This window comes from Apteryx rowi, unplaced genomic scaffold, assembly GCF_003343035.1.
Source record: "Apteryx rowi isolate R43461 unplaced genomic scaffold, aptRow1 scaffold_1020, whole genome shotgun sequence".
NCBI classification, from domain to species: domain Eukaryota; kingdom Metazoa; phylum Chordata; class Aves; order Apterygiformes; family Apterygidae; genus Apteryx; species Apteryx rowi.
The window spans coordinates 176,956-200,459 of record NW_020447221.1 but is presented as its reverse complement, the minus strand read 5'-3'; the positions used below and the strand labels follow the sequence as shown (position 1 = coordinate 200,459).

Here is a 23,504-nt window from a genome sequence, read left to right as displayed (position 1 = left end):
ACCGTCCCAGTGTAAGGGATCCCAGGCCTGTAGATATCATCAGTGTTTTCAAAGGTCACTGTGAAGACGTCAGGCAAGATCTCACAGCTCTTGGTCACTTCGCGCCACATCCCTATAGAAAAGGAAGGGGGAGATGAGAGAGGTGCTGGGTGACATGGCATTAACAGCTGCATCTCTGATGGGGGAATCATGGACCATCTCCTCTCACTCCCCATCTTCCTGTGGGCAYCAGCACCTCCATGGTCCTCCTTGAGGAAAACAGCAGAAATGGGTGTCAAGTCTTTATGATGGGTGTTGGTGAGCCACCATACCTGTCACTACACAAGGGGAGCCTGAGGGACTTGCCCACCTAGCTGCTGCAGGAAACATCTGCCAGGACAGAGACCGTGTTCCCTGAGGAGCACAGACAGTTGCAGGTTGCTGTACAATGCCTCATCTGACAGGGTCCTCCACCAACCTGTCTGCTTCTCCTATCCAAATCACCATGGACCTGGTCACTTTGTAGCCGTCTCTGAGAGGACAGAAGGCATCTTAACATCCCTGAGAGCAGGCGGCTGTTTCTCAGGCGTCCTTGCTAGCCAGCAAAGATGAACTGCACGTGTGACCCTCTAGGAGATGCCTCCATGAACTATAATCTCATAAAGATGATCGCATCAGATTACACTGAGATAAATGAAGTGACCTAACTACTTTCCTCATTTGACCCTTTGGAGGGATCCAGTGGCTGAAGGGTCTTGCTGGGCAGTGGGTGAGGCTAGAGGCCAGTGATGACAGTTAGCATTTTGTCCTGGTGGTTCCCCCACTGAGGGCAGCTGGTTCCGGTGCCTGCTCTCTAGTTCACTCCCCAGGCAGTGCTACCAGACTGTGCTTGTGCATAGACACCACTGGGGCCTGGTCTGGAGGAAATGAAAGGACAGGCCTACCACAGAGCTCTTGGGAACCAGAAGAACCAGCAATGAAATGCTAGTGTGAGCTTACAACTTCTCTTTCTCCTTCTCTTCAATTCATGCATGACAGGAAAGATGGGGACCGAGCCAGCAGACAGTCTCATACATGCAAAGTCACCTGTTTGCTCCCCACTGCATTTTCTCTGCAAGTGGCTGTATGAAACAAAGCTGTGCTCTKGCAGGCCACAGCTAGGTGCAAGTTTGTACAAAGTGCAAAAGCACACATTTATGAAACAAGCACAAGAAATTGTCCTCACATGTGACAGCAGGAGAGGAACTTCTGTGTTCAGACTGTGATGGGAGCTCTAGTGTGGGCAGAACTGCACTCATCCAAGATCCAGCCTCTATGGAAATATCCAGCCTTGCCCAGAAATGCCCTTCTTCGTGGTTACAAGCAAACACAAGAAGCCAAGGATCTGCCCTTCCCAGATGTGTTATACTGAAATTGGAGTTTTCACCTGATCATAAGGAAGCAAATAACAACCCTACCCAGGCAAATAGTGACTATTTGTAGCTAGAGTCAAAGGTAGAAAGACACAGTAAGAAAAATGCAATCATCTTGGAAGCTCTCCAGGGTCTAATCAAGCACACAAAAAAGCCTCAGAGAAGCAAGTGGGGAAGGAGAATGAATGATGGAGGGATATCTGAGGGTAGAAACTCTGAAGAGGAAGAAACTCCTGATCGACCTTTAGGACCTAAGGAATTGCTCCAGTACTCTGAAACAGAGGAAAAAATGACACCAAAGGGAAACAGGGCACAGAGCAGCTGATGCATCTGGAAAGGAAGGACAGAGACCCCCAGGGAGCCCCTGTGCATCTCCCAGTGGAGCAGTTGTGCCCTGTCCTCCAGAAGCCACAGCTTCAGAGCTTCAGGATGTTACCAGGTGGCTGAGTGGGTACGGTTGCTCTTACCTGTCCCCTCCTCCAGCAGAGACGCATGGGCATAGAGGCGCCTCTCATAGTCAAAGCTGGYCAGGTTGAAGGAAGCCATCAGCACCTCTGTGGAAAAGCAGCCATTCTTCCCAGTCTGTGKGAGAGAAGCACCCGCTTTAGCAGCAACCTGGCATCTGGGCCCTTAAGTGTCATCTGCTGGAGGAGAGAAAAAGCAGAGCCCTCGGCCACAGGCTCCTGCTGCCACTTGCCCCTGTGCTGCTGCTTCCCTCCATCCCGTTCTGCAGTCCTGGAACCCTGTAGATTTTCCCCCAGGGGTTAGTATGGTGCTTGGTTACATGGCTGGCTGTCCTCTTGTTGCTGCCTTCTCTCCCCATCCTGACCCACAGAACACTCCAAAAGTCACAGCCCGGTTCTTCTGCTGTCTTTGGGATGACTCTGGCTTTACAGCTTTTCACATGAGACCTGGATCTTGCCCTGCTCTGCCAATCCCATAATCATGCCCATGGTTGTCATCACCATCCTCAAGACAAAGCCCAAAGTATCCCAAGCTGGGSAAACATGTCCAGAACCACCACCCGTGTGCCTCCTCCCACCTCCTGCTGCCCTCACCTGGCCCATRAACTCAACACAGTTCTTAATAGATCCCACCGAGGACCAATACGGTTGGTAGTACTGGCATAGGCTGCCCTCAGCCCTTCCCCGAAAGGGTTTCCTGGACGGATACCTGTTAGGAGGGAGTGGGAAAGTGAGCAGGCAGGAGAGCTGTCACTGCCCCTCTGCAGAGGAAGGCTGCTGGGAGAGCAGGCAAGTGGGGAGCATCATCCCAGGAGCAGCCAGCCCTCCTGCCACGGYGAGGCTGGGACTTACCGGCCACACACTTGCAGCTGGAGCCTTTTGTCCAGCTCCATCACAAAGCGGGGCAGCTGAATGACCACTTCAAAGTGGGGCAGCCCTGGGTGAGACAGCAACAGGGAATGGGATTGTGACGACTTCTTCATACTGGAGCCTTTTACCATCCCCTGCAATGGCTCCCAAACTCCCGCCACTACCCCTCGCTGCCCACAGGGATCTGTAGATCTCCTGTTCCCATGTCCCGTGCAGTGCCCAGCCTTCATCCCCACGCACCATAGTCCTGCACTCTGAAGGAGTGCCTTTTGCCCCCTACTTTGATGGTGTATGTGCCCAGGGCTGGCTCTGCAGACAGTGGGAGGGACAGCTCCACGATGCCCTGCCGCGGGCTCACATCTTGCCACTGCGCCACGCCATTCCCTCTGGGATCCTGCGCACATGGACATGCCTTGTCAGCCCCTCACCCCTCCTTCTCAGCTCGCAGGCCTGAAGATGGGGAGTGTGATGGGGGCTGACATCCTGGAGGACTCAAGTCCCTCTGTTTTTCCTGCAAGAAGCAGAGGTTTTACCCACCTGGGGCCCTGCCATCACACTCAAACCAGCCCTGTAGGCATCACCTCTCCCGTGGGAACATTTGCCTAGGGACACTGTATTAGTGGAGCTCCAGTCTGGCTAAAGCGCCAGGAGTTGGCAGGAGAAGATGCTCTAGTCTGGCCATGAGGAAGGACTAGACACTCAGGGAATTCTCCAGGCTGGATCAAAGTCTCTGTGGCCATATTCACTGTCTCCTTCACACGTGTAACTTCCCCCAAAGCATCATCTCCTCTAGGGACTCCCTGACTTGTGGTCAGATGTCAAGGGATGCAAAGGGGGCTGCAGCTGAGGAGGAGACACCCAATCCCCTCTCTCCCCTCCTTGCAACTCCTTTCACCACTTGCAGCAGGGATGCCCTCCCTGTCCCTGCTCCTTCTCTGGAGCACCACACACTCTCCACAGCCCTTTGCTCCTCCTGCAGGAGCTGGCAGGTCGGCACATTGCGACAACTCACCTGCACAGCCACCAAGGGAAGCTGCAAAGAAAAGAGAGAGGGACTGTTTAGCAGAGGACAGCCAGGGAGCGCATGGCCAAAGTGCTGGAGCAGCTCAGAGGGCTAGGCGGTGGAAAGAGCTTGTAGCTGAKCTGGGGGGCTGAACCTGCGGGATCCAGGCTTGGCCTCTGCAGAGTTGTTTGCTTGGCTCCAGGCACCGCTGGGCTAGGGTCTCGGCAAGGCACAGAGCCAAGGTCGTTACCCAGCTCCCACTGCCACTTCAAGAGCCTTCACACTGGTTTTTCTGACCAGCTTGGTAGGAAGTGAGCATTGATTGAGCCTGCATTATCCAAACAGCAATAGCTGTGCAACTAGGACTGCCAGCACTGCTGAACACTAGGAATGTAAAACCAGTAGGGGTTATAATAGTGCATAAAAGCCAGACACAAGAGAAGGCTGACAAAGGGAAGGAGTATAGGTCTCACACAGCTGGCAGTGGTTCGTCTCCTGTGCCAGTGCCAAAAGCAAGCAGTGCCCTGGGCTGTATGCTAGGTACTCAGACTGCGAGTGCTTGGAGGATCTGCGTCCCCTCTTTGCTTCCCATGTCCCTGTGGTGTTTGGGGATCCCCTCCCCTGAATTGGACTGCTCCATGCTAWTGGTGACACTGAAGTCTCCCCCGTTGCTGCTGAGACCTATCATGTTCAGTGCGTTGGCGTCCTATTGGCTCTGTGCAACCTGCGGCACCCCAGCSCAGTCTCACCTTGCTGTTGCTGGGAATGAAGTCTTTATCCAAACGGACAATTCGAAACTTCACTGGAAAGAGCAAGCACAGGAGCAGGAGTGAGTGCTAGGGCTCCCAGGACCCAAACCTGGGCRTCCCATCCTAAGAGCCTATTAGCTCTTCCAGCAGTTCCTGTTCCMTCACCTGTTTGTCCAGGCTTGTAGACAGCCTTGTCTGTTTGTACCAAAGTCACCAGCTCCAGGGCTTTCACCAGGACTTTTCTGTGCTCAGAGACCCTCAGGGAACCTCCCTGGATTAAGATGTGCAGGTGTGCAACTTCCTCCTCTCCTGGAGACAGGGCAGAAATCTGCCCCCAGGAAAACAACAGAAATTGGTGCAAAGTCTTTACGGTTGGTGCTGGTGAGTCATCATGCCTGTCCCACATCGTCACAACCCCGTTGCCCTGTGCAGGCACCGGGATCTGGTGCACATGAAAAGATGATGCCAATATAGCTCACAAGGCCTTTGTATGGGTTACATGTTCCTCTACTCTTCAGCTCTAGGGCAACTGTTGCTCACTCAGGGCAGACTCTATGTTCCTTCCCAGTTCCCCCAGTGTGGATCTGGTGCTGGATAGGAGATGGGCACCCAGCACCACAGGGTTCAGCATCCCTTCTTGAGGTCCTAAGCCATGCCGTAGGGTTGCGACTCACGTTTGAAAGCTGGGGCCAGTTCAGGTGAAGGATCTTCGTCCCCTTCTCCTCCAGGATGATGCTACTGTTGTTGTGGCTCGTCACTAGTTGGAGGGTCACTCGGACAGACTCATTCATGTCCATGAGGTGAACATGAACCTTGCCCACATACGGGTAGTAGAGCACAGAGGGGAACAGCACCACATAGCGCCTGGGGAAGGGCTGCTTCATTAGTGGAGGAGYGCAGGGGACTGCCACAACCCAAGGACCCCCCAAACAAAGCCCGGTGTTCCCTCCCCTCCAGACTCTCTTTAAAACACTGTCAGCCCTGGACGCAGGCGCTGCCTCTCCACAGGGGTCTGCCACTGCCTGGCCTCCCCCTTGGTCTGCCCAGAGATGCTGGCCATTGCACAGGCAGGAGCAGAACCCCCTTTGCCTAAACACCTTAATAAACAGCTGCRATCAGTTGAGTGAGGAAAGGCTCTGCTCATGCACTGGCTTGTCTGTGAGGTTACACCTGCAACAAACCAGCACAGAGATACCAGCCCCAGCAGTCTCCAGGTGCCAAGTCCTCCACCATCATGGGCAGGGACAACCCACCACCCCAAGCATTTCCACCYMAGYCAGCAAGCTCAGTCACGGGAAGGATTATCACCCGCTGTGCACTGCCAGGGAGCCAAGACTGAACACCCTCCCACCAGCCTCAGACAGACAGATGCAGAGAGGGCTTACGGTTCTGCAGATGTTCCAGCTGTGAGACGTAGGACATAAAGGAGCAGGCAGGGCAGGGTTGCTGAGGGCCTCATGCTTGGGGAGCACCTGGAAACAAGGTGGACCACAGCCCCCTCACTGGGTCTGCCTCCTCTCCCAGAGCTTGTTGTTGGAAGCCAGCCTGCTCTGCTGCTAAACAGCTTAGCCCATGGGGCCTTTGCCTCCCGTCCAGTAGGTAAACAAAAGCCAGCAGAGTCTCTGGCTGGGACCCGGGGATTCAGCTAGGACAATATTTAACCACCCAACCCATTGTTGGGTTCAAGGTTCTGGGCAACCAAACTGCATCCAGGGTGGCAGGTACATGGTAGGAATGGGGAGTGCTATTTCGGAGTCAGCAGAATAAGCAGCACGTGGGGAGCCCTGGAAGGCAGCGAAGACTGGTTTTGCAGAGTTTTCAGAGCTTCCTCCAAAACAAGCCAGTCATTCCTGAGAGCAGGAATTACGTCAAACCAGGTAGCTGTGTCCTCGCTTAGCCGTGCTTTGAATATTTTATTTAAGTAAGCTGACAGCCGCTGTCATTTGGAGCTGGAACCTGAAAACTTGCTGGGATAGCACCAGGAAGAGAGAGTTGCTTACTTCTGTCTCCACGAAAAGCTGCTCTGCTAGCGAAATTAGAAGTTATATCCCTAAAATGCCCTGTTACACATCCTCAGTATAATTTCTCAGAGGTTCACTGCTAAAGTCTCTGAACACTGGATCTATGTCAAGTGTTCTCTGAGCACCACTGACCCCAAGCACCCTGGGGGACCCTTGGGGGCTCAGAGCAGGACAAGGAGAGGGTTGTGCCTGCACAGCCGGTTTGGGACACATCCATGGCCAGTGGCACATAAATCCCTGGGTGGTGACAGCTAGCTCATTTCAGGGGTGTTGCTGACAGCGTTGTCCTGGGCCAGGGTCTGCAGAGGGTTGTCCACTCTGTGCTCCTCACAAGCCCGAAGATGTAGGCCAGCTGCGCTGGAGTGCAGAGGTCTCCTGTGCTGGAGGATGCCTCCAGGCACTGGAGGACCCTGCTCACCATGGAGTCCTAGCATGGGACAGGGGACAAAAAGCACAGTCCTCGTCAGGGGCCAGCCCAAAGGACAGCTGGGACATGACCACGACTAAGGATGCCCAGTAGCCCAAACCTGGGCTTCCTCTGCCCTGGAGAGGCCCCAGTAAAGCCCCAGGAGGAGGTGAACCCTGCCTGCCACACTCCCAGCACTGAGGGTACCCACACATCGCCCTTCCCTCTGCCCTGCTGTCACCCCGGGGCGGCTGTGGCAGGAGCTGCTCCACAGGAAAGGGGCCAGAAAGTCCCCAAAGCCCTGCCTGGCTGCAGGGAATGGGCCAGGGGAGATCAGGGGCTCGGAGGAGCCCTGCGGGGCTGGTAGCTCAAAGTGACAAGGACAGCTCTGGTTGTGCCAAGGTCCAGAGGTCATAGGGAAGTGCAAGTCCCTCCTGCTTCAGCTGGGCATTAGCCAGGCACCACTCCCCCCCCCGAGATTTCCAGGCCTTATTAAGGCTCCTCCTCTGCAGTTACTGCTTGTCCCCAAGGCAGGGAGAGGGCAGTGCCTCAAGGGTGGGCTAGGGCTCCTGTCTTGAGGGTAAACCTGGCCCTCCCCAGTGTGACTCTCACCCTACCATATGCTCTTCACACCACCCCTGCCCATGTCTTCAGTAGAAGCTTTGAGTCCGTAGGGATGTGCTGTGTGCTTTGAACTGGGGACCCAGCACAGCAGCAGGGAAAGGATCCCCCTCCCCACCCGTCCCTCAGCACCCCAGCCTCAGACAGGATGCCATGCACACGCCAACAGGAATGGACTGTTTAATCTTACACCCTTGTCTTGTAGCTCAGCATAGAGAAAGCTTTATACAAGTGGCAATATCGCCTTTATCTCCTGCCCCCCTCCAGGTCTTACACTGCGTTCTGGACCCTGCTCCCCGCCCCAGAGGTGGCGGCACTTGAACAGCATTGCCGCGAGGACTGTGGCTTGCAGGTTCCTCTGGAGGAAGCAGCCCAGGCCCAGGAGGCCAAAAGATGAACCCTACTCCAAGTTACACTGACAGGTATGGTAAATGGCACACTGAATCCCCAAGGCTGGATGGAGAACAACTTGCAGCTTGCGCTGTAGCAGTTGCATAACCCTCCAGCTAAGCCAGAGGTATGAGCCCTGCAGGGCTGTGATCTCAGGTGTGTCCAGGGGAGGTGGCTTTTGCCAGGTTTGTGTGTCCCTGGTGCAGTGTCTGTAACCAGTGAGGTGTCCCTGCAGTAGCATGTGGCGCTGAAGGGGCTGGTGTGCTTCAGGGGGTCATGGTGTCCTTGCTGCAGCAAGGAGAGGGTCCAAGCCTGCCTACCTAGCACATCTGTCCCCTTGCCTGGTGTGCAGATGCGAGCTGTCCTGTTGGGCAGAAGAGCTAGACTGACCTTGCTACTCAAGGCCAGCTACAGGCACCAGGCTTGGGGGGACATAACACTGCCCAAGGGAAGGGATGCACAGCCATTGCAGGGGGTTTTCCTAAGGCACCTTGACCTGTTTTCGCAGTGCTGCCTGGTACCCGTCTTGCACTGCTCTGCTTCCTCTTGTACCAGGGCACAGGGCAGCATCTTGAACTTGCAGGATGCCAGGGTGGTTGCAGACCCAGTGGACGCGTCTGGAGGGGACGGGGGGCAGCATGGCCCAGACTTATATCCCTAAGGGGCTCTGTTCCTCTGCCTAATCGCTGATCCTGGTTGTGTCCTCCTCATGCCGTGGGCTGCCTGTCTCCTTGACAGCATTGGCCCCAGCACTGCATGGGAGGGGAGGCTGCTCAGAGTTCTGGTCCCCACAATTATTTGCAGACGTCTCAGAGAGGGCATCAACCATAGCCTTGCGGACAGTCTCTGTCAGATCAGGGACGTCCTTTGGGCTGAGACCCTGGGTTTCTATCCTGGGGAGGATTCGGATGGTGCATGTCCCTGGAGAGAGAAGGGAAAGAACAGGGAGGCTGTTAACCAAACCCACCAGGACCCAGGTCTCCCCACCAGCATCCTCAGCCGCTGGCTGCCTCCCCACAACTCATGTCTCAGAAAGACACATCCAGTCCCTATGTACCCCATCCACACTGCCATTTCTGCCCTCAGACAGTGATGCTCTTGGTCCCCCACTTACCAGGGATGAATTTCTTATCCTTGGAGCTGAAGAAGTTCCAGTATGGAGAGATCACGATGGGTATAATGGGAACCTGCAGGAGATGGAGGGTCAGGTGCATCTTCCATACAGCTCCCCTTTCTCCTTAGGTAACACCCGTGGGACTACAGCTCCCACCATGCCCCAGGCTTCAGCAGGACTCTGTCACCTTCCTGGGCCCTGCTCAGTGGTGTACCCATCCCAGGGCACTACAGACCCCGAAGACTCTAATCTTCTATATACCCCCACCCCAGGGTGCATGCCCACCCCACCCCAGCACGGGGGAGTCAGGGGGAAAGAGGGCCTTACCTGAGCCTGCACGGCCAAGTGGAAGGCCCCGCGCTTGAAGGGCAACATGGATTTGCCCTGATTCCTGGTGCCTTCAGGGAAAATCCACACCCGGAGCTGCACAGTACAGGGAGAGATAGGAATGCGGACCCCAGCCAGCATTGCCTGCCCTTCCCCTGGGACCAGAGTACCCTGGGACACAGTATGTCCCTTTTCCCTGTACCTCCCCAGGCTCTCACTGCACCCTTGTGTTTGCTCCTCGACTCCCCCACTGCTGCTGGTCCCCCTTACATTTTCATGCTGCATGGTCCTGGCGGTCTGGGTGATGACATCGATAGCATCTCCTGTTTTCTGGCGATTGATGAAGATAATGCCACTGAGCCAGCAGGCCCACCCCACGGTGCCCATGTACATGAGCTCCTTCTTGGCAATGGGCACACAGCGGTCGGGCATGATCTCCACCATGCCTGCAGGATGGATGGGAGAGGCAAGGATCAGTCCCTGCTTGGCAGTCCCCGGGATCCTCCAGCCTGGAGACACTTTCCATTCTCCCATCCCACTCTCTGCAGCATGCCCACAGCCCTGAGCTCCTGTCCCACCAGCTTTTCTGCTCCAAGCCTACTGCACTGCCTTATACAAATCCTGGCACTGGCCTAGCTGGGACTCCCCAGAGTGAGCCTGGTCTGCTCCTGCAGCACCCCAAAGGCTGGCCATGCAGCGATGAGTCCCGCCTCCCCCATGCACGTACCCATAAGGTCAAGGGAAGCTTGGTGATTGCAAACCATCACATAGGGCTCCTTGATGTTTAGATGCTCAGATCCCCACACCTGCATCTTGATGCCAAAGAAGTGTTTGAGGGGCAGGATAGCAGCACGCAGGATCCTAGGGCAGAAGAACATATGTGGAGAGCGGATCAACACAGAGGGGGCTCACTTGATTTTTTCCAGCCTTTCATAATCACTCAAGTAGCAAGGTATGATATGGGCTGGGCTGGATCTGAGTAAATAGTGTGTCCTCGTGTGGGCCTACGATCATTCACAAACTCAGCTGTGCTGTGCAGTGCTTTGTTTTTCTAAGCACGCTTCTAGCTTGCACAGCTCAGAGCTAACCTTGTAACCATTAGTAAGGTGATAGCAGCTCCTGTCTCAGTAGTAGACAGTGGAGCTGCTGACAAAGCAGAAGAGCAGCCAGCACAAGTTGGTGGGATGATGGAGACAAAGAGGAGGAAATAACAGGTTCAACATCCAGGGAAGATGGAAGAGCAAGAACAGAGGGGATGGGATGGGCATGTCTGCAGCCAAAGTGAAAATCGTTGCATCCCAATGCAGGCAACTACATCTGGCCAGGTGAACCTCAATGCAGGCTCTGCTAACTGCCCAGCTAGATCTCTGTGTGCTAGTGGGGAAACTAAGACACCTGTTCAGGAGGAGAAACCTTCACTGCAGCTACCTAAAACCAGGGGATCTGGATCACAGACAAGATGTGCTGAGCTGTAGATGGATGGATGCAGAAGACAGGAGTGCAGAGAAACAGCCTTGCAAGAGACAGTTCTACAAGGCTGTGGATGTATCACTATTTAAAAGAGGTGGGACTGTGCCTGAAGAGCCGTCAGAGCACAGTGCGCTGCTTCAGGCACCAAGCTTCATGCTGCAGATGGAGGTGAAAGAGGCTCCTGACGAAAGTAGTGAGGGAAAAAGCTACTCATCTTCCTTCATTAGAGCAAATGACAAAGGATAGCTTCACTGAGCCTGTGGAGAGGGGTCATCCTGGATTAGTCCTGTTCCCAGTAGAGGTGGCTGAAGGCTCAAAAAATGTGCCTGCAAACAGGAGTTTTGAAGGGTAGTCTGCCGGGACATACTCATAGACACTTCTAAGATGTGGTCCCCAGCTGTGAAACTGGGAAATAACCTTCCGGTGTGACTAACGCAAAGCCAGCTCAGGGAGAATGCAGGAGAGACTCATGCAACACCATGCCTTATGCAAAGAAGAACTGGAGAGGAAATGAGATAAGCAAGCAGGTGGCAAAGGGAAGAGGAGCACTGGGGTGAGGCAAGGAAAAGGATTGCACTTACGTAATCAAAATCAAAGTCAGCCAAGTGACAGCACCAGCTCTGCCTGGAGCTCTACCAAGGCCAGAGAGGGACAACTGCAATGTCTGCATGAGGGCTGTCGAACAAGAGCTTTGGATCAAGACAGGCCGTAGTGCAGGAGCCATATCAGGACTGTGCTGGAAGGGATCGGGAACAGACAGAGGTTTTTTTCATCTGCACTGATGGTAAGGAAACAAGGAAGACTGGAGTCACTATTCAGGGAGGGGTGGACAGGAAGGGTGACGTGAGGATGGCAGCTCTGATGAAGGATGACATTGAATATGAGAATACCGGAGGAATGGGAGGAGGATGAAACAATGGGATTGCAGCACCCATGGTAGAGACAAAACATGGAGCACTTTTGGTGTTGAAATGGTTGAAATGGGATGGTCTCTGACTTGCAGCATAGAGAGCATCAACACAAGGGACCGGACATCCAAGGGTAAATGTTCCAAGGGAGTCTGGCAGCACCTGCAGGGGACAGAGCTGATAACGAGACCTCAGCACCAGGTAGGGATGAGAAGTTTGGGAGGAGAGAGTAAAGGCAGGCACAGAGGAAGAAGGAAGTAGAGGAAATGCATGGTGGTTAGAGGGAGCTATGTTGTGTCAGAGGACCTCTTGGGAGATGTGGGTTCAGAGATTCCAGGGATGCAATGGCTGCAGAGAAACAAAATACAATGAAAATACAATGTGGCAGTGCTCCAAATCCAGGACTAATGACAGGAACTTGCTCCAAGCTGGAGGCTTTGTGATTTGGAGGCTGAGGAGGAGGAGACGGCATGCTGCTTCAGAGGAGGATGTCTGTGAGGTGTCAGTGGTACAAGATAAGGCAGCTGTGACTCAAGGCTGTGTCACGCAGGGTATTTCCACTAAGCCGGAAATGTTCATGCCAGGGCTCAGAGAACCTTTGGATACCATGCACAGCGTGTTTATGTGTGCATGGCATGTCTGCAGAGAAGGGATAAGGGAGAGAGAGACTACACAGCAGGGCAGATAACATCAAATCTTTGAACACACTCCTGCTGAGGACCCAAAAATCCATCAGCACAAATGCATGGTGGCTCGAGCTTGGCAAATATCACAGGCTCAGACATCTCTCATTCTGACATAATTATATCTCTTTTGGTATGCTGTCATGTTCAGAAATCCAGTAACAAGATTGCAAAACCTTTGAAAGCAGCTAGACCTTCCTCCTGTGTTACAGTGATGTTATCTCCGCTACCACCACTCCCTGGGAGTGCAGCTGACAGCTGTCTGCTGCAGAGCGACACCAGAACAAGACTCACCAGAACACAACTGCACCATGCCCAAGAGATGATGGCACTGAGAAATCCCAAAGTCCCTCTGCCAAAGCCCAGTCCCCAAAGCTCCCACTGAGAAGATGTGGCTGCATTTCCAGGGAGATGGAAATGTGTGTATATGTGTTAATGGTGAACCTGCTAATGATTATAACCGTCACCTTGCCAGCTCCCCCCATCTGCCACCCARCTGATGATCCCAACTTTGCAATGACCAAGAGTAATTCATATTATACTATATCATCCTCCAAGGATCAGCTGGCCACCTCCTTCACAGAGTTAACTCTCCCTCATCACACCACGGCCAGCACCTCTTCACCACATCAGAAGAGGCAGATGCACCCTTCACCACTATGCAGACATGACCACAGCCCTCACTGAAGCTCTAGGGCTGAACAGTGGCCTCACCACATGGACACAACCCATGTTCTTGGCCATAACGTGGCTGAAGGTATGCCCAGGGCAGGAAAGAGCATGTGTCCACAAGACATTGCAAACTCCTCCAACGCAGCTAAGCCCCAGATATCTCTGCAATGGAAACACAACCCCAGGCTGTACTCACTTCATGTTCTCCACCGTACGTCCCCGAAGAGCAGCATAGGGGGAGAGGAGGGTTGCCATGGCTGCAATCCAGCAGTTAAAGAAGGCCACCTTACAGAAGTACTGGACAGTGACACTGTACCAGTAAAGCAACAGGGCTGCGAAGGGGAGAAGGAGCAGCAGCCCTTGGAGCAGGACCACCTCCATCATGCTGCCAGGGCAGGAGGACACTGGGGAGCTCAGGCAATGTCCCCAGGAGCACGATGAGTTGAGCATGAGGATGCTGAGCAGCATGGCAGATAAATCAGGTGTATCAGCGTGTAGGTGTTTTGGGCTGGTCCAGGGGAAGGACCTGTGTGTCTCTCACTCTGTACAAAGGCTCAAGGATGGACTGGCTCAGGCTGGGGGCAGGCGCATCAGCCAAAGTGGGCGGTGGAGAGTGGAGGTGAGACAACACAGGAGATCCTGGGTCACCCAGAGAGTCATTGCCAGTAAATGCCCTGCTGGGTGATTAAAAGCCATTCCAGTGCCTTCGAGCTGATACATCCAGCTCTGTTGCCCAGAGAAGTGCCTGCACATCCCCTCTGCTCTTTCGCAACCTTGGGGACACAGAGCAGTGAGCACAGGCAGGTCCTGGGTAGGCATGTGGGGTGCCAGGAGTTCAGGACCTGGTACCCTCAGCCACCTGGCTCTGACTTCCAGCCTCTCCTGCTAAGCCAGCAGTTGACACTCTGGGAACGTGCTGCAGCCCTCTTTCTGTGCTGGTTAATGTCCCCAGCATGAGCAGTGGGGGGGGGTCTGAAGCAGACTGTGCTATGGTGTGTCTATGTCAGCCCCTGGTCTGCCCCAGGGCCCAGATGCAGCTTCTGGACACTGGACTCTGGGATGCCCCCACCACTGCCTGCTCCTGCCAGGAAGGAGCATCCCTGAGGCCAGGCACAGTCCAGGGTCTGTCTCCCAACAGCCCCAGGGCAGCAGGCACCTCTGGACTCCTCTCACAGCCACAGGAATCCCCAACCCAGGAAAAAGGGGGAGCCCAGCAGGCCAGCACAGAGGGGGCTGGCTCTGGTCCATGACCATCACTCTGGTGAGATTTGTTGCAGCACCTAGTTGACATTTTAGCTAATCTCCAACCCTCACCCTGCAGATTATTGGATCATTGGTGAATATCTTCCTGTTGCTCTCCTGCCAAGTACGCAGCAGACACATAGTGCTGGTGCTCACCACCTCATTGCTCCCTCACTGGGGCTGCAGGAGCCCCTCTGCCCTTCCCCTGCCAAGATCCAGCTCCTTCCTTGTCCAGGCAGTACCGCACAGGTCCGAGCCCTGCCACCTGCTCTGCTCCCATCCCAGCTCTGAAGGAAATGCCAGATCTCATCCCATTTGGCAGCCAGGGGTTGCATTGCATTACGTGTTTACTTAGGTGTAATCAGCATGCACAGAACTGTAATTAACCTCTCATCCTGCTCTAATGCTTTCACACTGGGCACACAGGATTCAGGCCAATTCTGGGTTGTTCTGCGGAAGTTTGGAAACTCAGGCCTTACATTTAAGAAACAAGTGTTTGTCATTGCAGAGATACCTGTCCTGGCCTGCCAGCAGTCAGCTCAGCTGCCAGCAGCATCGCCCAGCTGGGAGGATCACAGCCCCACTGCACCGGTCCCCAGGCCCTACCTGGGGACATCCAGCTGCTGCTGCCCAGACCGATTGGTTCCTCTCTGGCCCTTCAGGCAGAAGTCTGCAGTTGGAGCGTTTTGTTCATGCCTTCTTGTATCAACCCTGCCAGGGCTCTGGGGCAAATGGTCCCTGTCATTCTGCCCTGAGGCAGTCCATTGCACTGCCTGGGTCAAGCCTTCAACTCTTTTCTCCAGCAGACCCGACCCTTGTCTGAGGCATCCTGCTGTTAGTTCCCTTCCATGCCCACAGCTGCCTTTTTCTCCCACACCTACTCCATGTCTCTGCTAATGTGAGCGCAAGGAGACACCTTTGTGCTCCTGGCTGTGCCCTCCCTGGTGCTGATGTTCTCCACACGGCCAGCTGCAGAGTGCTCCAGCGTGACCCAGAGAGGGCTCCACGGTTTGCTTCCACCATGGGTGTCGCAATCCCCATTCTTTCTTCCTCCCTCCATTCCTCTTGTTATTCTCACATTCAAGCTAAGATTGGCCCATCCTGAGGCCACCCTTCCTGTCCACTCCATCCCCAGGTGACTCCACTCCTCCTCCTTCCCTTTCTGTCTATATGGATACAGAAACCTTTGCGCATTGACTTGGTTTTCCATGAGATTCAGCTCAGCTTCGCTTTTAGATGGTCTCTTTCACTTCTGCTTTTTCTGCTCTGCGAAGCTCCCAGGCTGGCTGGCCTGTCTGCCCTGCTCTGCAGGCTCTCAGGGTGCTCTCAGCCGGGTGGGATGTGCCTTCATGCTGCAGCCCTACACAGATGCTTTGCTGCGCACTAGGGATGGCCCCAGTAGCTTCTCTGCCAGCTCCCATGCGAGCCAGGCTGAGACTCGCTGCAAGGGAAGATCTGTCTGTGCCAGAGCACAGCTCAGCCCTGGGCCTGGAGGGGATGAGCCCTCCTCTCCACATGGACCACAGAAGAGAGTCAGGACAGCCCTTCTGCTGACTGAGAGTGGAAGGAGGGAATTTAGGGCACAACTGCTTGGGCATCATCTGCTTTCTGCATGCTCTGAGCCCCAGACTACTACCAGCCCTAAAGTTTTCTGCCAAGAGCTCTGCTTTTAAGGCAATGCCTCCCTACAACTACCCTGTAATCTTGCCAGCAGCCCCCCCTTTCCAGGCTCTGGGGCTTTCCACCAGCAGGGTGCAGAGAGCTGTGCAGGAGTCAACCAGCACTGGTGCCAGTGGTGGGGTCAGAGCAGGGCTGTTGCCCTGTTCCTGGAGCTGCAGAGCCTGGACTGGGGACATGGCAGAGCCAGGGGGCAGCTTTCAGCATCTAGGCAGCATCCAAATGGTATCTGCCCCCACTCACCCCTGTTGCCTTAGTGCACAGAGGGGACACTGACAGGAGGGCACAGGAGAGATTCTGCTCAGGGTAACACAAGGCAGTGACAAAAGCAATGAAATTTGCTATGGCCTCATTTTAGGGATCCTCTTTCCTGCTGAACATCATGGGAGAGGAGGGTGGCTGTATGCCCTGGAAAACTCCATGATCACCATGCTGCATCCCCTTTCAGGTGGCTGCCTTGACTCACATCGCTTCTGGGAGGGATCAACAGGCCAGGTCCCACCAACCACCCTGTGCCAACAAATTCCCCCTGGACTCCATGGGGTTGCAGAATCCAGCCCTTCTTGTGGAGTGCTCAGTTGGGACCGCTGAGCCACTGCAGGTAGGAGCATCCTGCTCTGCTTCTCAGGACTGTCCATCAGCAGCCCAGCTCCCCGTATTGCCCCAGCATCCGCATCGGGCACCAGTTCTGCCCAGGCTTGAGAGGCTCACAGCCTCCCTTCATCCCCGCTGTGGTGGGCTAAGAGGGAGCTCTGCACTCAGGCACAAAGCCAGCAGTCTGGGTAATTACAGATGTTTAATTAGTGACAGCAGGGAGCTTTCTTAACAAAGCAAATGAATTACAAGCAATGTGCTGCATTAAGATCAGAAGGGACTAATAGAGACCAAGGCCATCTGGGTTGGCACAGCCCCCCTGGGGTGTCTGCATCTCCCAAGGGGGCACAGCACAGCCCACACTGAGCCTGTCCTGCAGAGTCGTCATGGCTTGGCCACAGCAAAGACGTGTTGTTCAGCCAGGACTGGGATGTCACCACTGTCCTGCTGGGGATGGGCTGGCTGTTCCCCTCTGGAGAGCCGTAGCAGGGACCCTGGACATGGAGTCAAGGCCTGTCCCGTTCTGGGCTCATGCAGTCACCCACCTCCAGACAGCTGAGGCTGGTGCATTTTGGTGGGCACATTCACTTGGTCCCCATGAGTCACCCCAAGGCGGTAGGTGGGTGTCATGGGGCAGTGCCCTCAGGACCTGCTTTGCTGCGGTGGGATCTTCTGGGATCAGGGGCCGGGACATGCAGGAGAAACCATCTTGGGAGGCACAGAGCTCACAACCTGCCCTCCACCAAGTCGTAGTACTCTGCAAAAGAAAGGGGGACCCGGAAGCTGTGCATCAAGAGCAGCCCTGTCCCAGCAATGCCAACAGTCAGCAGGAAGCCAGGGCTGGACAAGAGCCACCCAGGACCTGATGGGTGGAGGGAGCAGGGAGGGCTCAGACCTCATCAGGAAGCTGGAGGACACAGTAAGGGGTTTATGCAGGAGGGCAAGAGTAACCATGGAGGAGAGAGAGAGCTCTCCACGGGGTGAATGTGTCCTTACCCGAGGCTGGCGGGACATTGGCTCCCACTGTCCCTGTAGCGCTGGGGGGTGGCGGGGGAGGCACCGCGCTGCTGGAGAGGATCAAGGACAGGGGTGAGTGCCAGCCCAGCATTGCTCCCAGCTTGGGCTAGAGGTCCCGTTGTGCTAGGCACTTTACAGACAAACACAGAGCCCTGCAATGGGTGGCACAAAGTGACACCCTTGTTACTCACACCTCCCTGTCCTTGGCTGCTGAGACTGGGCCCAGGTAGCGTATGGCTGCTGGCCCCCGGACCTGTGCTGGTGCTGGGACTGGCCAGGCCAGGACAGGAGTGGGACCAGGGTAGGGGACGTAGTGATGGTGGAACACCACTGCTTCTCCTTCCCCATCGGTCTGCCAAGGCGCCGCAGTCATCTGCAGGGAGAAACAAAAAGCAGAGTCGTGCTTGGCCCCGTTTGACAGCCCAGCTCTCTTGGGCACACACACGCTCTGCTCTCCAAAGCACCAGCAAAAGGGTTCCTATGGAGTCGTGCTTGGCTGCGATGCTGCCAGCAGTGCAGCAGCTCTCCCAGGGCCTGGCTGGGTGGCCTCTGTCCCACACAAAGCCTCACAGCAGGCAAACATTCAGGCTGTAGCCAGTCCTGAGCTGGCTCTGAACGGGACACCAGCAGCATCCCGGGGGGCACCAGCAGCCGTGCGGGAACCTGGCTCGTGGGGAGCCAGCACTGCTGAAATGTCTCCCCGTCCTCCCAGGGGAGAGTTCAGCCCTACAAAGGGGACCTCTACATGCTGCTCCCATTTGTTCCGACCAGGCTGGTGCCATGGGGCTGTTTTGGAAAGTTTTTAGATCGAGCCAATTCAGCAACCCTGTTCCAAGCACGGCTGCAAGGACACACACTGGAATAAGGGTGGGAGCGCACAGCACTGAGGGCACCACCAAAACTGGGAGGCCACATCAAGAGCCACTCGGCTCAGAGCAGTGTCAGCTCCTCCACTCTTCGGAGGAGCCGTGCTGAGCGGTGACGAGCAGGGCCTGGTCTCCATCGGTGTGGTGAAGCAGCGGGCACTGGGCAGGCAGCACGGGCAGGGTGCAAGTCTGAAGATGCCAGCTGGCAGCAAGCAAGGCAGCAACATATCTCTTGCCTCTGCCAAGAAAGCAGCAGTTGTTTCCCCCCACGGAGATGAAACGTTTAATCTGATTTTGTTTCAGGATGGACTTTTAAATGAAAGCCTTTGCAGAGCCATTCTACTTAATGAATTGCCCTCAGCCTCACTGCTCAGCAGCTCTAGCCCAGCTTTGCACCCTGTCCATGCCACCATGAGTGCAGAGGGACCAGAATCGCTCTGCAGCCAGGACAATGCCACACAGGGATGGACGGCCAAAGAAACACCAGCCCATGCAGGGCAGCCCTGGGGATTGCTCAGAACAGGCTGGGACTCATCCTGGCAGTCAGGGAGGGGGACAGTGGGGAGACAGGGATGAGGAGCCACGTGGCCCTGGGAGTGGGTAGTGGAGACAGCTTTTAGCAACTGTTTCTGCACAGCTGGACTAAATCCCCTCCGAGCAGCCTGGAAACAGTCTATGCCAGCAGAGCTGGGGGGTCAAACCAGCAACTCTGCACAAGACAAAGATCGCCCAAACCTCAAGAGGCTGCAAGCCAGGGCCTCAGCTGGGAGGTGGCAGATGAAGAGCTGCAGTCAGAGGGTTGCCACACTGTGCCGGGAAGGGACATGGGTGTCCTGCTCTCCTGAGCAATGCTGGTAAGGGCCCTTTGCCCAGCAAGGGCCTGTGTCAGTGTGTCCCGACCCTGCAGCCATGATGGACTGTGAAGGCAGGAGTAGAGGGGCAGAAGTGAGAAGCAGCAACATGGCTCGGAAGAAAGCCCTGGCTGAAGGGCTGCACAGCCATCAGTGCAGGAAGGAGAGGGAAGGACCTGGGGCCACATCCTGACCCAGGTAGGAGCATGCGGTGCGATGGATTGCAGGGAGAGTAAATGAGATGAACTGACTCCGTGGTTCTGCCCAAAGTGTAGGAGAGCAGGACAACCACCCCAAAACAGGGTGCCTGCCCTAGCCATGATGACACACAGCAAAGCCATGCCATTAGGGCATGGCCACCCTGCCAAGCCAAAGCCAAGACACCCTGCTTTAGATGTAGCAAAGTCACCAGGGAAGGACGTAATCCTGGGAGAGCGTTGGTGGGGAATGCACATTCGCCTCATGTCCCCAGTGTTATCCAGCCTCCCTGGCCCTCTTACCTGGGCAATGGATGGAGATGGCCCAAATCCGAAGGACGTCAGTGCCGACACAGCCAAGCTGTTCATCACCACCTGGTGCATTTGGGAGTTTTGAATCATCATCAGCTCAATTAAATCTGCCAGAGAGTAAGGGGCTCTGCGTCAGAGAGAGGAGAGAGTAGAGCAAGCACATGAGAGACGCAGCCAGGGGATGAGCACAGCTGAGCAGAGGTCCCCGCGGTGCTGCGACAGGGCAGCAGAAGCTTGTCCCCGTGCCCAAGCAATGGGAGCTGAGCCAGAGCCTCCCAACCCCAATTTGGAAGGTTCAGATGGCATTTTAAGATTATTTTGCCTAGATAATGCTTTAAAATATACATATTTCAGCCTTTTTTTTATTTTAAGTGAGATTAAACATCTGGTATGGTTTGCTGAAGGCTGCTTACAAAAGGTGATTAGTGGTGCTGGAGACATTAGACTCTCCACCCATTCGGAGAATTGCTCTCGTTCTGGCAGCTCGGAACGATTTGTCAAGTCTGTTAATTAGCTCCAGGCAGACTAGACCTGGTGTCCGTGGGGTGGCACCATGCAGGAGCAGCAGAGCAGGAGCCAGGCCCTGCCCAGCAGCATGCACAGGGCAAGGCACAGCGCATGGGGAGCCTGGTAGACTCAGCCATGCACCAGACGGAGGGTCTAGCCCCAGCTGGGAGAGCTCAGAAATCCCCAGCTCCGGCAGGAGCTGAGGCTGGGCCGTGGTGGGCTGAGCCCACCTGCAGTCCTGGGAGCAAGCACCTAAGGACCTCAGTCTGCGTGAGGAGCAGGCTGAGGATGCCCTGTTCCTCCTCTGCAGGTGGATCCCTTGCTCAGACAAGCAGCAGGCTCGCACATACAAGTTAGCATCTGAATCCCCTTGGCTGGAAGCCCAAGGCCTTCCCAGGTCTGTGGTGTGGCTGCCAAGAGCAGGCCAGCTGCAAGGAAAGCTCAAAGCCAAAGGGGGATTGCTTTGACACATCCCCATTTACTGCTGACAGAAAGTTTCTCTACAAGTGCCTGCAAATCTGCTGGAGGGACTTTCTCCGAGGTCCTCTGCAGCATGCTGTCGTGTTTGTGCATGAGACCTGGGAGCATCCATTAGCTGGAGCCCTGGAAAAAGGAGATCTTCACCTCCCTGTGCCCTTCGTGCAGCAGCCGGATCCCAACACGCTCGCACAGCCCCAGGGACAGACTCCCAAGATGTCCATGAGGCAACCCATCCCTCCAGCAAAGAGCATTACAGCACATCCCAGGAGGTGGCTTCAGCGCAGAGACTGAGCAATGAGGAGGGAACAGGCCTGGATCCAGACATTGATCCAGGAGGAGAAAACATGCCAGGGTCTGGCTGCTTCTTAATGGATCCCATCCGTCCTGCAGCAGCCCTCTGTGAAAAGCCAGCAAGCCATCACGTCGCGAGCAGCCGGCTCCTTCCGCAGGCCTTTGCGGGGCTGCGCTGGGGTCTTGCAGGCATATCACATGCCAGCATCTCCCCATCTCCAAAGGGCAGCAGAATCGTTTCATTCACCCCCAGACTGGAGCCTCTTGAGCCTGTAACTGAGAGCCGAAGCAGGCTGCTCTCTGCTCTGGGGCAGCAGAGCTTTGCTGCAGGTCCCACAGCACCTGCTAAGAGCACATCGTCTTTGGGCTCACCTGGGCTTCACCCCATGTTGTGTCCCAGGGACCACAAGACCTTCTGGCTCTTCTCTCTACTCCTTTGCCCCCTCTTGGGCCAGCTTTTTGGATCCTGGATTGGATGAGGTTGGGAGAAGCCCTTGGAGAGAGTCCTTCTTTGCTTCTGCTTGCCATATCACACAGGCTCTGGGGCTGGCACATGTATCCTCCGGTCACACCTAGCACACCCAAGGAGCCTGTATCTCCTTGGCCTCCAATGGTAAATTTTAGGGAAGCTCCCTACACCCACATGAAATGAGGTTTCAAAGGCCAAAGACAGGTGGACTTCAAAGAACAGCCAAAGCTGTTCCCCAGGAACATCCTGACGTGCCCAAAGTCAGCCCAAACTTCAAGTTTGGCAGAGCCACCAAAAATAGCATCTTGTAGAGCAAAAGAGCCATCAAAGCACGGAGCGGCCAGCCCTGCCAGGATTGCGGAGTGCAGAGCGTGGGTGCCAAAGCCCCGGCAGCCCTGCATGACACCAGCGTTACGCACACACACACACCCACGCCAACACACAAGAGACAACCTCCAGCCCTGGGGGGAAGAGGGAAGCCTGAGGAAACAGCGAGCAGTGAGTCAGCTCTCACCCACACACCGTGTCCCCCAGCCCTTGTCTCTCATCCTGTCGCATGAGGGCCTATGGGGACGTTAATGGTTTCCTCTTCTCCCCCGCTCCGTATGACAGGTATGCTCTTGGGCAGGGAACGGAGCAACGGCACCCTTTCAAATGCTCAGATTGTCGCATTTTGACATTGCAAAATGTTTTGGAGGCAAAACTTGCTTTTTATAGCAGCGTTACTTAACTCATCCTAATAAGGCTGGAAAAAGAAGGGGCTAACGTTGAGGCGGTTTCAACACTGGCATGGCAGGGTGGGAGCGCCACAACATCTATCATCACTCACCTCCCCAGACATATTGGGGTCTGGCAGGCCGAGCCAGGGCAGCGACAGTCCCGGGAAGCTGCTGGAGGATTGTCAACGGCTGCTGGGGAACCTGCAGAGCCCCACAGGGAGATCGGACGTGTCAGTGCTGAAATGCAGGAGGGGAAGGAAAATCCTAGGGATCTCCCACTCTGGTCTTAATTTAACCCCCTGATTCCCTCAGCCAAGGCAGGGAAGGGTGTCAGGACGATGCATTTAGGGAGCTCCCCTCTTCTGGGTGGTCCCACAGCTAGCGTGGGAGCCAGGGCTGGACCCCAGCCTGCACAGGGTCGAGAGGGGAGAGAAGATGAGATCTGGGAGGAGAGCAACGCCAAGCCCAGGCGGGGAACACAGATGAGGGTCTCTGAGAAGGGGATGGCCTGAGCTGACCCCTGTTTTTTCATGGGTGCAGCTCTACAAGCCTGGGCCCCTGAATGGAGGCCCGGGCAAGACAGCCCATCCCATGCCTGGGGACATGTCCCCTTGTAGAGTGTCCTTCAAGACATGCCTGTGGCTCCCGGCAGACAGGGAGCAGGGGGGACATTTTGCAAGCAGCCCTGTCAGAGACTGGCCTTGCCACTCCAGACGCCCAGTGCTCACCCCCAAACCCCAGCCCCAGCTCCTCTCACCTCCCACCCTTCTGCCCTGTCCTGTCCAGCCCCAGGCTGTTCCCCCCATGCAGGGTCCACCCTGAACCACAGGACCCTCGCAAGCCCTGACTGTCCCATAAATCCAGGAGACACGGCTGCATCTCCAGGACTTACCACGTGCGGGACAAGGTGGGTCCCTGCTGGGGTCTCGCCCCAGGTCCCGTCAGGGTCCCCTGCTTCCCCCGTGTCCATGGCTTGGGCAGGCACGCAGGCAATGGGCAGCCAGGTATGAGGAAAGCTGCAGACAGGAGCAGGGCTCGTTGCTATAGCTGCTGGCCCTAAACAAACCCTCCCCAGAGGTCTGGCTGGTGGAAAAGGAGCGTCCTCGAGCTGTTTTTTCCCCACAACATATGCCCAGCGCTGGTGCACTCCTCTCGGCACAGCCAGCGCTGTGAGACACAGGGCAGGGGTGGCT

The 23,504-nt window shown here is 55.5% G+C and overlaps 2 protein-coding genes across 2 annotated transcripts; both read right to left on the bottom strand.

Annotated features, from left to right (window-relative positions):
- Window positions 1–8,594: 8,594 nt before the first annotated feature.
- On the bottom strand, window positions 8,595–13,470 carry LOC112965818 (1-acyl-sn-glycerol-3-phosphate acyltransferase alpha-like). The gene is made up of 6 exons (XM_026065190.1): window positions 13,286–13,470; window positions 10,084–10,217; window positions 9,627–9,802; window positions 9,357–9,452; window positions 9,030–9,102; window positions 8,595–8,836 (listed from the first exon to the last, which is right to left on the bottom strand). The coding sequence occupies exons 1-6, from the start codon at window positions 13,468–13,470 to the stop codon at window positions 8,595–8,597; spliced, it is 906 nt and encodes a 301-aa protein (XP_025920975.1).
- Window positions 13,471–17,327: 3,857 nt separating this feature from the next.
- On the bottom strand, window positions 17,328–23,281 carry PRR29 (proline rich 29). The gene is made up of 6 exons (XM_026065092.1): window positions 23,204–23,281; window positions 22,422–22,512; window positions 19,837–19,952; window positions 17,811–17,992; window positions 17,599–17,669; window positions 17,328–17,359 (listed from the first exon to the last, which is right to left on the bottom strand). The coding sequence occupies exons 1-6, from the start codon at window positions 23,279–23,281 to the stop codon at window positions 17,328–17,330; spliced, it is 570 nt and encodes a 189-aa protein (XP_025920877.1).
- Window positions 23,282–23,504: the final 223 nt, after the last annotated feature.

Bases quoted from the DNA above. Each gene is read 5' to 3' on its own strand.
- PRR29 (XM_026065092.1), bottom strand. From the start codon at position 23,281: ATGGACACGGGGGAAGCAGGGGACCCTGACGGGACCTGGGGCGAGACC. The intron at 17,670-17,810 runs GTGAGTAACAAG...GATCCTCTCCAG, and splicing joins GCAGCCAAGGACAGGGAGGT to CAGCGCGGTGCCTCCCCCGC. The intron at 17,360-17,598 runs GTAAGGACACAT...TTTCTTTTGCAG, and splicing joins CAATGTCCCGCCAGCCTCGG to AGTACTACGACTTGGTGGAG.
- LOC112965818 (XM_026065190.1), bottom strand. From the start codon at position 13,470: ATGGAGGTGGTCCTGCTCCAAGGGCTGCTGCTCCTTCTCCCCTTCGCA. The intron at 9,803-10,083 runs GTACGTGCATGG...TCCATCCTGCAG, and splicing joins AGCTTCCCTTGACCTTATGG to GCATGGTGGAGATCATGCCC. The intron at 9,103-9,356 runs GTAAGGCCCTCT...CATCTCCTGCAG, and splicing joins ACTTGGCCGTGCAGGCTCAG to GTTCCCATTATACCCATCGT.